The sequence below is a fragment of the Rattus norvegicus genome, chromosome 1, assembly GCF_036323735.1.
Source record: "Rattus norvegicus strain BN/NHsdMcwi chromosome 1, GRCr8, whole genome shotgun sequence".
NCBI classification, from domain to species: Eukaryota; Metazoa; Chordata; class Mammalia; order Rodentia; family Muridae; genus Rattus; species Rattus norvegicus.
Window position 1 is genome coordinate 50,877,976 of NC_086019.1, and position 13,470 is coordinate 50,891,445.

Consider the following 13,470-nt stretch of genomic DNA (forward strand, 5'->3'; position numbering starts at 1 on the left):
TGTGTCTGTGTGTGTGTCTGTGTATGTGTCTGTGTGTGTGTCTGTGTGTGTGTCTGTGTATGTGTCTGTGTGTGTGTATGTGTGTGTATGTGTGTGTATGTGTGTATGCATGTGTATATGTGTTTGTGTGTGTGTCTGTGTGTGTGCATGTGTGTGCATGTGTGTATGTGTGTGTATGTGTGTGTGTATGTGTGTATGTGTATGTCTGTGTGTGTCTCTGTGTGTGTCTGTGTATAGGTATGTGTGTCTCTCAAAGAAGACAGAGCCAGCCAGCACGGTACTCAACCCTTCTGAGAGGGAGGCCATCCTTGTAAGGCATTCTTACTGTGCCCACAACTGAGAGGTTGAACTTGCTGGATTTCATTATTATCAGGCATATGCAGAGAGAGAAGCAGGAGTTGCCGGAGTAGTACAGATTGCGATAGTGGAGCCTGCATGGAGCGCTCTGCCTACCCCTTGCCTCATCAGCTGTACCAGGGCACCTGGGGCCTTTCTCTCCCCTCTTGGTTATCAGCTTGTCCCACACTAATGGCCTCTCACGCATATTAATCATATGAGTACTTGGAAAGACTGGTTTAGCTATAGTTGTGATTCTGTTACCACCATTTTTGAGAACTTAAAATAGTAAAGTCACATGAAAAGTCCAGGCTACTCTGTGGGTTGTGGGAAGCCCTCTCCCCGGGGGAGAAGACATTCCTATTGCAATAGTAGGTCAGAGGAGTCTAAGGGATGTGTGTGTGCATCTCCTGGCAACCAATTATGTAGATATAGTAAGTGCCCAGACAAATCTAGAAAGGGGCTGGGCCACATTCACATGCAGGACTTGCTACAACTCACTCCAAATGGTTCCTTTTGCCATAACGCCTGTAGTCAAAGCCGGTTTGTCTCACCTTTCGTTTCTCCCCAGCCGGTGATGTAACACAGTGTCCGGTCGGCAACCACATAATTTGGAGATGGCAGACAAGCTGGGATGACATTATCTGTGATGGTGGCTGGGCTGAAAGGAGCACAGCAAATGTTACATCAACTACTCTGTGGGAGACCCCCACCCTTCACTGAAGATCACCCACAGCCAAGGTACCCACCTCAGCATCCCAACAATTCCCTGGGCCAATATCTCTTTATTTTATTGATGCAGAACAGTATAGAAAACCCTTCATTCTCACAGTGCCCTACAGTGTCCTAGGAGCTAAAGAATCCCCTATGGGAGGGGATGTATGTCTTCGTGTGTGTGCCCATGCAGGAACCAAATGCACACTTGTGCATATGCACAAAGAGGCCACGGGTCAATATCAGGTGTCTTCCTCAGTTGTTCATCTCCTCAGTTTTGGAGACAGAGTCTGTCCCAGAACCTGGACTTCATTGAGTCAGTGAGACTGTCAGTAATCTCTAGGAGTCCTCCTGTCTCTCGCTCCCCAGCCCTGGCCACAGTGTTGGGGTTACCCTCATGCCCAGCTTTTGACATAATGCTGGGTATTTGAACTTGGGTCCCCATGCCTGTGTGGCAAGCGCTTTACCAACTGAGCCCTGTCCTGTGCTTTAGGATTTACTATTAAGTGTAAGAGGGTGCCATTCTGTGGGTGGACCATCCTGAAGCTATCCAGCGACACTACGATCAAAAGATATTTGGCCAGGACTATTTATTCCACCATTCTGGGTCCCAGATCTTCTCATCTGAAAAATGCTAAAATGGTTACAAGAATTCAGGCAAAGGTGTACACCAAGAGAGAGTGTGATTTGGAAGTGAATTCTTCACACGAGTGAACCAGCCCTGTTTTCAAAGAACTTGCACCTGCAAAGAGTTCCATGGATTCACATGCATTCTAACTTTGATTTTTCAAACCCAAAGTCTTAGTGCATTCAGGAGATTTTAAAAAAAGAACAGAAAAAAAAGACTGGAAATGAGAAATGCCCTGTTTTCATTGAGAATCCACTCTTTCCAGCTTTGCAGCAGACACCTTTTCCCAGAATGACCAAAACAGACCCAGCTTCTCACAGGGGTGTCATGCACAGGTTCCTTTATGGGACACCAAGACCTTTGGTCCTCGATCTTTGGGGTATGGAAATAATATGGTAAAAGCCAAGATATGTTAGGCTGTCAGAGAACAGCCTATTTGCTGAATGACTTGTTCAAGCCATTAGATCACTCTAATGAATCTAAGGGAACACACATGGACGGGAAGTCTTGTGTTTGCTCATTTGCTGGGACGCAAGGGAAGGTTCTGGGAACATGAGGGAGATGAACTGATTTACTGAGTAACTCCCCTCCCTCCTCCCTCCCTCCCTCCCTCCCTCCCTTCCAGCACATCAGAATGTCCCAAGACATCACCTCTCCATTTACAGCCCAGTAACATGGCCCAGTGTTTGAGACCAGCAGCCTGCACTGGCTGGACCAGCCTTTGTCTCTGCCAGAATCATCTCCCTGTCATCTGGAAGCCATCAGGCACAGCTGATGTGCTCCAAGTGCCTTTTGCCTGTCCCAAATGTCTAGTTCTCAAAATAGCTGACCATTTGTGTGCTGTGTCCATGGGAAGGGACCTGTTTCCAAACATTCCTAACTCTATGGAACAAACCTAATTACCCAGTGCCTGGCTTTAAAAACTACACTTCAGCAGGGAAAATGCAGACAAAGACCAGTGAGGGAACTTGTGTTTGTGAATTGTTTCTTGTTTCTTTCTGTTCTCTCCTACCTTGGTTTGTTGTTTGGTTGGCTGGTTTTTGCTTCTCTCTCTCTCTCTCTCTCTCTCTCTCTCTCTCTCTCTCTCTCTCTCTCTCTCTCTCTCTCTCTCTTAAATGTATGTGTGTGTCCAGAGCTGAAATTACAGGTAGTTGTGAACCACTTGATAGAGATTCTGGGAACCAAACTCAGGTTCTCTGAAAAAGCAGCAAGCTCTTAACTGCTGATCTCTCTCTAGTCCCCGCCTCTCCCCTGTATTTGTGGGATTTTACTCTTATTGTTTTGGTTTGGGGCTTTGGTTTTTTGAGCTAATGTCTCTCCCTGTAGCCCTGGCTTTACTGGAACTCACTGTGTAAACCAGGCTAGCCTCAAACTCAGAGAGTTCCACCTGCTTCTGTCTCCCAAGAGCTGGGATCAAGGCATGTGCAACCATGCCAGGCATATGTCTGTAGCTTTTAAAAGTGCTTTGAAGTAATCAAATAATCTCATTTGATTCTTTCATTATATTAGGAGGAGCTTTGTCAGCCTGGAGTAACTAATGGAGTAGCTTTGTCAGCATGGAGTATCTGATGGAGTAGCTTTGTCAGCCTGAAGTAACTGATGGAGTAGCTTTGTTAGCCTGGAGTAACTGATGGAGGAGCTTTGTTAGCCTGGAGTAATTATCAGTGAATTCATATTATTAGCTGGTGGGGGAGACATGGAGGTGACTCTGTACTTTATATTTTAATTCTTTTTCTATATAAGGAAACTGAATCTGGCTTCCTTTTTAAGGAATGTGCCTGGGGTATGCAGAACTGGGCTGAATCCTGGTTTTCTGATGAGATTTATCCCCATTGTTTCCTAAACTCCCATGCTTTGCATACTAGACAGCTCTGCCCCATAGTTGTGGCCCATAAGACCCTGCCATGAAGCTGCTCTCTTTACTCAGCTTGGGATCCAAACCCAGGGGCACCCGTACCGGCTTAGCTTCAGCAGGGCAATGTCAGCGTCGTTGGGTTCCAAGACCAGTTTGGTTACTGCTATTTGCTGAACATCTGACCCAAGGATTCGTTCTTCGTGTGCTCCCAGGATAACCTTGTAGAATTCAGGTCTCGAAGATCTAGAAAGGATGGTGACATTAGGAGTCAAACATAGTCCAGACCCTTCCCTGGTGCCTTCCTGTGCTGTGCACATCACAAGGACTTCCAACACATGTAGCCATCAGGATCTTCAGCAAGACACAAATTCCTAGATTTGTCTGACCCTGGAATGTTCTTGACCTTGAGAGGATCAATGCCTGCCATTGAGCAGACCTGTTTCCCCAGACCTGCACCCCACTCTGTGTCCTCAGATTTTCTCTAGAACTATTTCCCTCTTGCCTAGTTGTCCCAGTGGCTCTTCTGGGTCCCCGATGTTACTACCATGGAAGGCAGGCAGGGAGGTAGTAGGGGAGGAAGAGGGAGGAGAGGAGGGAGGGAAAGAGAAGGATGGGAGGAGGAAAGGAAGAGGAGGGAGAAGGAAGGAGGGAAGGAAGGAAGGAGGAAGAAGGGGAAGGGGGAGGGGAGGAAAAGGGGGAAACAGGAAGAGGGAGGGGAGGACAAGGGAGGGGAAGAAGAGGGAGGGGAGGAAGAGGGAGAAGAGGGGCATGAAGGGGAGGAGAGGAAGAGAGAGGTCGGTCTTTAGAAGGAGATGTCATGCCAGTTACCCATGGAACGTACTTCTCCAAGCAGTGAGCGGCAGTCAGCACCCACTCTGGGGATATTAAAGTACCGCCACAGAAGTGCTGTCCAGAAAATCTGGGGGACAGAAAACAAGAATTTACATTTAGTACAGCTGCTTTGTCCCAATCAGTTGCACAGAAAATCAGAAAGAAGTGTCCATTAGCTCTTTGCTTTGTTGTTTCTATTCCCAGCAGAAAGGACTGCCAGCCCATGTGCAGGACGGTAGAGACACAGTGCCATCTATCCACACCCTTCTTAAGATATCTTGGAGAGCCTTGGATGCCTCCTGCACCACAGAGCAGAGGTGGAGACTCCAGCACGAAGTCCTGTATCTGCACTGTGTCCTATTAACCCTGGACCCCAACACAAACCACCAGTCCAAACCTGCCCTTGAGGCTGCCTTGAATTCCTTATTGGCTAGGGCTTTGCAAACGGTCTCCACCAATCATCCTTTACGGAGGCCAAATGTGACCCCAAGAGCAGTAGTGCAGGCTAATGAGGTCACCAACTCCCAACCAGGGTGCAATGGCTAGAATACAAATGCAAATAACTTCCTATGTAGGGTCGGTCCGGAAAAAGAAAGGGGAAAAACAAAACAGCCAGAAAATAAACCGCCGTTCAATCTCAGAAGGAAAAAAAATCTATTTGGCAGGTAAAGATCATACAGCAAGGAGTTAAGTACTTAAACCAAGAAAGAAAGAAAAACAAAACAAAACAATTCTGTGGCTGGAGATACGGCTCAGAGGTTAAGAACACTGACAGCTCTTCCAGAGGATCCAGGTTTGGTTCCCAGCAACCACATGGTGGCTCACAACCATATAGATCCGGTTCCAAGGGATCTGGTCTCCAAGGGCACCAGGCACACACATGGTGCACATTTGTACACTCGGGCAAGCACTCATATAAGTAAAATAAATAAATCTTAAAAACAAACTCCGAAACAGAGACAGTTCAGCCAGTCAAGCGCACAACTGTTAGTGGCCCTCTGGCGAGCTCACAGAGGGCACGGTGAACAGCAACGGAGTGTGCACGGTGCTGTGGAAGTGAGCCGAGCAAGCTGACAAGCCCACGAGGAGCCTGCTCCCTACGGGTATTTCATAAGTCAGGCCCAGGAAACGTGAATTAAGGATTGCAGATGTGCTCTGCCACATGGGGCCCTGCTTCTGCAGGTTCAGATGCATCTCTTAAACTAGGGCAGTCACAAGCTGGCTTGTCCGTGTGTTTATGAACACACAAGCAGCCTCTGTGTTAAATTCAAGGGGTTTCCATGTTTTCTGGGGATGTCATCATTTTACACAGTTTGTTACATTTACAGAATTTAATGACAACAGCCCAGATCCCCTTTGTTCTATTTTGTTTTGTTTTCCTTAAGTACCATTTTTGGTCATTTTCAAAGTAGAGACCCTAAGAAGATATCTTATGCAACTTCACGTAGCTGCATTAGTTCCTTACATTAGAGAACAGGAAGGTAGGTAGTGAGGCTCAGCGGTGTTGACTTAGCATAAAGAGTCTGTGAAGCTCACACAGAAAGGTGGGAAATGTTTCTGCAACTCCTTACCTTGTTCTAAGGCTGATTTGCCAGGGCCAGGAGTGAGGGTTGGCCACACAGCCACCCACCACCCTCCCAGGGCATTTCTTCGGCTCCACCTGAGGCTTCCCACATTCAAAGGACGATAATGATGCTGTGAAGGGGATATGGGAGGAGGTCACACTTCAGCAGATGCACTGGCTCTGTCATATGGCCCTGATCAATTCATGGCCAATGGCCAGGAGCTGAGTTTGTCACGTTTCCAAGGTCATAGGCAACCTTTGGAACAGTTCCTCTGGGTTTCAAAAGTAGCAGCAGACAGCACAGAACCCTATCTCCAGAAGGGGCCATATACTCTAATCATTTAATTATACCAGTGTAGCTCAGAATTAAAATAAGAGCTTCTCTTGGTGGACTTCGATGGACAAATGTGGTTATTTGTAACGGTTGCCTAGCCTTGATATAATCTACTTAGAACGCCACGCTGCGCTTGTCAACACCATCTGTGTGGCACGGCCAGCCTGCAGCCCACAAGAATCTCAGGACAGCTATAAACATGGCCCAACACATCTGTAGATGACAGCACCATGTTGCAATGTCAAAATTTCCTGAACTGTGGAAGGTCTCCTGAAGTCCATAGCTCTTATCCCCTTGGAAGACAGTATGGTATTTTTTTTTCTTGTGAGTCTGTGCAGGTTGTGTGTCTGTCTGTGTTTATCTGTCTATGTAGACATCAAGTGCAACCGTCCGGTTTTACCTTCTCTCTGCTGGTTTCAGCCTAGACCTGACCCTCCTTTCCCTGCCCTCCTCTGCCCTGCCCTGCCCTGCCCTGCCCTGCATACACCCCAAATACTATAACCAACTATAACTAACAATCAACCCACTTGCCCCACCTGCCTCCTCTCCATTTACCTCCAGTATGCATTCCCTCACATCAGCTAGCCTGTCACCGTACTGGAGAGCAGGGTCTGCATCCCATCTTTGGTAATTCCCTCTAACAGAGATGCAGGGGATATTCAAAAATGCTCCATTGGGGCCTGAAGGCCCAAAGTCTTCAGAAAGGTAACCGTAAGCATTGCTCATGGCATCCCTAGAAGAAACTCCTTCCCTCTTAGTCAACCAGAGAGTGCACACTCTGAGGTAGCTGGAACCCGAATTTTCCACTGTCTATTTGCCATGGCCTGTTCTGAGAAAGCATGCAAGGAAGGCTTTCCAAAGAGAGATGTGTGTTGTGGTGGGACAGTCCTCTCTAAAGCTCAGCTCAGTGCCTATTGCTTCATGCATGTGCATGTGCTAGTTAGTGTTGGTCATCTTGACAGAAAGTACATTCACCCGGGAAGAGGGAACCTGAGCGAGGAGTTGCCTCCACCAATAAGCCTTTAGCCAAGTCTGGTGGGGGTCAGGGGATGCATTGTCTTGGTCAGTGACTGATGTAATACAGCTCAGCCCACTGTAGGTGGTGCCATTCCCTAGGCTGGTGGTCTTGAGTGGCATAAGAAGGCAGGATGAGTCTGTTGTCAGGAGCAAGCTGGTAAAAGCATTCCTCCATGATCTCTGCTGGCCTTCAGGTTCTACCCTTGAGTGGCTGCCTGGCTTCCCTCAGTGACCAACTGTGATATGAAAAGTAGGCCAAACAACCTGTTTTCTTCTCCTGGTTGCTCTGGGTCATGGCATTTTACCATGGCAACAGAGAAACTAACTAGACCATCATTTGGTACCATTGAGCAGGCTATCGCTATGACAGACTTGCCTGCGTTGTTCTGGGGAGGGCTGTTGAAGGATTTTGGAGATCTGTGTGGGAAAAAAAATCATCAGGTGCACAGGACTTTATGAGTTATTCTGTGGGAGCTTTGGAGACAAGAATGTTGAGAAGAGGGTTGGGGATTTAGCTCAGTGGTAGAGCGCTTGCCTAGCAAGCACAAGGCCCTGGGTTCGGTCCCCAACTCCGAAAAAAGGAAAAAAAAAAAAAAAGAATGTTGAAGGCCTGGCTTGTGACATTTCAGATGGGAGTTTGAGGGTCTCTTCAATGACACTACTGGCCCTATTTTATTTATGGGATGTTTTGAATTAGGAATCTGTGAGGTGGAACATTTGCTTTGCTGGGATAATTGATGCTGAAAAATTAGCTGTAATTAACAAGAGACCAGCATCACTTGGTGGAATCTTCTGGAAACTCATTTCCTTAGGGTCAGCATACAGGAACTGTAGTCCATTTGGGGTGGGAGTGGGGCAAAGATGCACACGACAGTGGCAATGGAACTTGGCAAATTGTGTTTAAGCATCTCCCGTGTGGTATTGCTTTTGAAGGTATGGAGGACAGCTGAGGCTTGGCCTCACGGGATACGGCCGTTGGATGCCAAGGCTTGACTCCCTGAGAAAAGTCAGACCCTCTGGTACCCACAGCTGCTGCAGAAGTCAGAGCCCTCTGAAGCCAGGACATGGAGCCCCAGGCATGAAAGCGAGGGCAAGCACCATTTAGGGGCAGCCTGTGCAGGGCAGGTAAAGACAATGGGGTGGGAGAGGGGCAAGGGATAGAAACTGAGTGTAGAGATTGAAAGGGAGACACTGAGACCCTAATGTCTCAGTGGCCAGATCCAAGTAGAGAGGCTACCAAGACAATTTCTTCCCAATATAAAAAAATGCTCCCTAGAGAAAAAGGTCACTCTCCCCTTCTCTAACGCTGGCAGCCTCCGTGTTAACCTACTGTAAAATGGGCCTGTAGAAGTCTGCCTATTACCTTTCCTTCTCCTCCCACCCCAAGAGCCCAAGAGCCACCTAACCTGCTCCTAACCACTGTCCCCCAAATACTGGGAACACAGCCCTTAAGAGCTTTGCAAGCTAAGCCCCTCCCTCCAGTCCCTGGCATCCCAAGTTTTGACTGCAACGTTGGTGAGCACAGAGCAGAAGCAGCCTCACTTTGCAGACACAGCCGTTGACTTGCCATCCCAATACCAAAAACCAATGTCAACCTTCCTTTCCCAGATCCAAGCCCCTTCCTCCCAAAAAAAGAGTCTCAAATCCCCCACGAAGGAGCCTGACATGTTATCTCTAAGTTAGGTGACTAGTGAATAGGAAATCTGGAGGTGGGAGGGGCGGTGGCCAGCAGAAATATGTGAATTAGTGGATGTGAGCACTTGGTCCCCAGGTAGGATAGCTTCTTGGGTAGGCCATGGAACCATTTTGAGATGTGGAGTCCTGCTAAAGGAAGTACATCGCAAGGGCAAGGCTTTGAGAGTTTATAACCTCTTCCCACTTACAGGTCTCTCTCTGTTTCTCTGGGTGCAAATCTCTTGATGGGATCCCTCAGTGTAACTGTTCTAGCTGTTACACTTCAGTCTCTGCCATTGTGGATGGATACCTAGCTCGTGCTTCCTCGAGCTGCTTTGACCACCGCATTTTAATGCAGCAGCCACATGTGGCTAATACACATCCTATCCCTGTGGCTCTGAACTTATTTGACAGGCATCTCAAGCCAGCTGTGGAACCAGTTCAAGGGGAGCCTCCAGGAGACGATTAGTTCCCTTCTACACTTTGAGGCATTGGTGTTTAGTTGGTATGAGGCAAGGACATTAACAGGCCAGGCTCAAGATGCCGGTATGAAAGAGGGCTCAGGGTGAGAGGCAGCCATTTTCTCCTCAGAGGCTCAAAGCCTTTCTGTGGTGGGTGGTTGTTTTGTGTTAGTCCTTGTGAAGAAGTCGCTCCATCTATTGGAAAGTAGTTTTCTTACAAAAAAAATGAAAGAGGAGAAAAAGAAGGGGGATTGGAAAGAGGGAGAAACTCACCACAAAGGGGAATGTTACAATAGTCGTAAAGTTTTCTGGGGTTCATTGTATAGCACCAGGGCCCATTGACATCCCCATCCGGGTTTCGGCAGTACTGAAAAGAGACAGGCATTTGAGAGGAGGCTCCCCAGGATGGAGGGGGGACCAGATTTAGAGAGATAGACCTTCATATGGGATGGAAGGCAGCGTCCCTTTGTTTTCTGACCTCATGTTCTTGGTTTTGTTTTGGTTTGTTTGCTTTTTGGCAAGTTGGTTTAAGGTGCTTATAAGGCCTCCACTGCAGGATGCCAGTGAGCCTCTGTCTCTGCCCAAAGTAAATTCCAACCAGAAAGCCACTCTCTGGGCCAGATGTGGGAGAGCCAGCCATCAGGGACAGTGGACATTACTGGCTGTCATATCATTGGTTGGCTTCAGTAATCCTGGTCCCCAAGAGGCCTTGTTGTTGATTTAAAATGTTTGCACCCTCCATGGGTCAAGACAGAAGGGCAGCGTTTTCTCCAATGCTGGGATATAATAAACGTGGTCTCTGCTCCATGGTCCCTGATTGAAGAGCATCAAACACAGCTCCTAAATCCTGTGGCATCCTGAGGGACAAGAGCGTCTGTGTTCTAACTAAGTGACCAAGAGAGCGTCTAGAGGAGCTCAGGGTGCGGGGTGGAGGGTGTTCAGCAGAACCAACTGTGAGCAAAGAGAATGTCATCTCTATCCTCTGACCCCGGCAGAGGGCCTAATGGTTGCACTGCACCAAAGGCCAAAAGTGTGGACAACCTCGTCAACATAGCAAAGCTTCCAATTAAAACAGAAGATTCCAAGAGATTCCTGGGAGTATTGGAGAGTGCCCAGGGAGGGCAGGACTCTCCTCCTCTCTCCACTCTCCTCCCCATGCAGGGTCTACCACGTCTCTTCACAACAGTGAGCCCCGATGTCTGTTCCCAGACAGCTTCAGAATTGTCAGCTGTAGGACACCCAGCTGTGGCCTCGGCTTTCCCCCTCCCCACCCCAACCTACTTCAGTTTTCCCCTCCCTTCCTTCTCCCTCAACACCAAAGATCAGTCCTGGTGGGTTGCTGTAACCCAAGACTAAATCTGTTCAAACGGTTGGTCAGGAAAACATAACAGACCTTGAACCAGAGGGGCTTACATTCTTTTCCAGACCTGCCCGTGGGTTTGTCTGTGGGGTGAAGATTCTGTGACTGTGGGGCTCCTGGGCAGCCCATTCCTGGCAGGGGGTTCCAGCTGCAGTGACGGCCGTTTTGCCCCGATATTCTTTGCCATTCCCATACATGCAGTCTGTAGGAAGGGAAGAGGAAGGTTACGTGCCCCCAGGCAGTCGAAGCACGATGAAGCGTAGTTGCATCAACGTTCGCTTGCTCCAATATGGTGGTTCTCAACCTTGCTAATGCTGCCAACCTTTAATACAGTTCTTCATGGTGCGGCGACCCCCAACCCTGGTTCTTTCCATTGCTACCTCATACCTGTAATTTTGCTACTGCTATGAGTCATAATGTAAATATCTATACGCCTGATGACTGATGTAGGACTCCTGTTGAAAGGGTCGTTTGATCCGCCCCCAAAGGGGTCTCAACCCACAGGTTGAGAACTACTGCTCTATTACGTGACTATTGGGCTGCTCTCTAGTGGCAGGCCCAGTGACTCAGCCCTCCGACACTGGGGTGCTGGCAGTGAGCAAGGATTGCTGCCTGGTTCTGGAAGTTGCCAGTGATGTTCACAGGCTTGGAAGTGATCCCAACTTTGGTAGGCTGTTTTGGAAGGGAAACTCAGACTGGGACATAGGAAAAGCCCAGCTTCAGAACAGTGTAAATAGTTACAACACTCGAAGGGATTACAGGGCGCCTTGGGAAACTGTTTCCCCACCTTCTGTCAACCACCTCTCTGCTTCCCCAAGGTAGAGCTAGGGCTCATTCTGCGCAGCAGGCCCTCAGCCCACAAGGGTACCCCATGCAGTGTGGGAGCTTCTACATCAGTAACACTTCCTCCTCTGGGTCCAGTGTCCACAGCTGCCCACTCGCTCCTTACCTGTCTCAGAGGTGCCTGGCGCACTGGGAACTTGGGGGACTATGGCTGATTCCGCAACACCCCCTCCTGTCTCCGAGCACCGCTTCAGGTTGCAGTATTCCCACCTGACGCTCGGGTCAGTGGTGAAGCACCAAGGGCCCCTCTGGTCATTATCTGGGTTCCTGCAGTAGTTCATCTCCAAGCCACTGTAAATCCCAAAGCAGTGTGGTCAGCAGGGGTGGGAGAATTCAGCTCCCTCTCAAGTTTGTTTCCAACAAAAGCGTTAGCAAAATTCTTTTGAAACATCCCACTGAGGATATTAACAGTCACAAATGGTCCTCTTAACCAAAACTGAGACAATGGAATATAATATATTGACAATGTATTATATTATTATAATGTATACATACTATATATAACACATATATGATATTGTAACTATATATATGTATATATATATGTTGTATAAATTTAAAAGCAAGCATCATAATATTCTCCTTTAACACCCTGACAAATACTTCTTCCCAAAGTAGTTAAAAGAAATTGGGAGAGATAGGGAAGATGATAAAGTCTTTTGTGGGGGTCAAAAAATCATATTGAGTGAGGGCACTGGGGAACACTGGAGAATTCAACCCTCCTTCAACTCTACTCAAGAACATTGTCTCGAGCTCCCAGAACCCTCACCCCTGCTGTCAACTTAGTTAGAGTCGTGATCTATATCTCTGTGGGAGCTAGAACCCAATGCCGTTTGGAGACACTGAAGACAAGTGACTTTGTCTCAAGCCTGTGCCCACAGCTACAAAAGACCAATCAATGGGATCCTAAGGCACTAGATACGCTAGTGGATACCTGCTTTCTTTCAGTTGAAATACGCTGTACTTCTGGTTGTGGGTGTGAATCAGAAATGTCTCCCACAGGCTCATGTAGTAAACACTTGGTCGCCAGTGCTGTATGAGGAGGTTCTGGTAACTACAGCAGGCAGAGCCTAGCTAGAAGGAGGAGGTCCCTGGGCCAGTCCTTAATACAATATTATACATAATACATCATCATCTGTGACCACTTCCTGTCACTTGCTCAGTCTGCTGTTATGTGTATAGCTTCCTCTGCCTCATGCTCCAGCCACTGTGATGTTCTGCACAGGTGCATGAAGTGATAGATGGCACTCTCTATCTGGAACGATAAGCCAAGAATAAGATTTTCCTTAATTGTGCCTGTCTGGTACTTTGGTCACAGTGGTACCAGAGTAACTAGTATGCCCCATGAGAAGAACAGATCTGAATCTAGGTCGATACGTCTGATAAACATGCTTGTGTCATAGAGCATTTTCATTAACCCAGAAGTCCCGTCTCCACCACCTCCTCCTCCTCCCAGAGGCCAACATCACAGTCTATTCTGTCCCAAGTAGTTTAGCATCTCTTCTCAATAAGAGGATTCCCACAGAATGTGCACTTTTACATAGTCTTTCCTTGATATAAAATTTTCGAGCTCCTTTCCGTGCATGATTGGATCAAAGAGTATTAATTCACACTTTTCTGTTGATGACCATTAGTGTTATTCAGCTTTGGGATATCATAAGTGAGTGAGTATTCTTCATAATAGCCTTCATAAATAAGCAAATCTATGAATAGTTTTCTTGAAGAAGAAAAAAGAAAACTATGTACCAAGGTGTCGTGGCTTTCCCCCCCTAACTCCAGCACTTAGGAGCAGAAGCAGGTGGGTGTTCTGTGAGTTCCAGGCCAGGTCTGGGCCAGCCAAGGCTACATCACTA

At 47.7% G+C, this 13,470-nt stretch overlaps 1 protein-coding gene across 1 annotated transcript in view; it reads right to left on the bottom strand.

Moving 5' to 3' along the window:
* Plg (plasminogen) overlaps nt 1-13,470 on the bottom strand; it is a 42,480-nt gene that overhangs the window by 5,049 nt on the left and 23,961 nt on the right. Inside the window, exons 11-17 of the mRNA NM_053491.2 lie at nt 11,724-11,908; nt 10,828-10,976; nt 9,688-9,781; nt 5,936-6,059; nt 4,375-4,452; nt 3,636-3,776; nt 891-997 (exon numbers count right to left, since the gene is read on the bottom strand). Of these exons, the coding sequence (NP_445943.1) occupies nt 891-997; nt 3,636-3,776; nt 4,375-4,452; nt 5,936-6,059; nt 9,688-9,781; nt 10,828-10,976; nt 11,724-11,908 (878 nt within the window). The remainder of the gene's footprint in view (nt 1-890; nt 998-3,635; nt 3,777-4,374; nt 4,453-5,935; nt 6,060-9,687; nt 9,782-10,827; nt 10,977-11,723; nt 11,909-13,470) is intronic.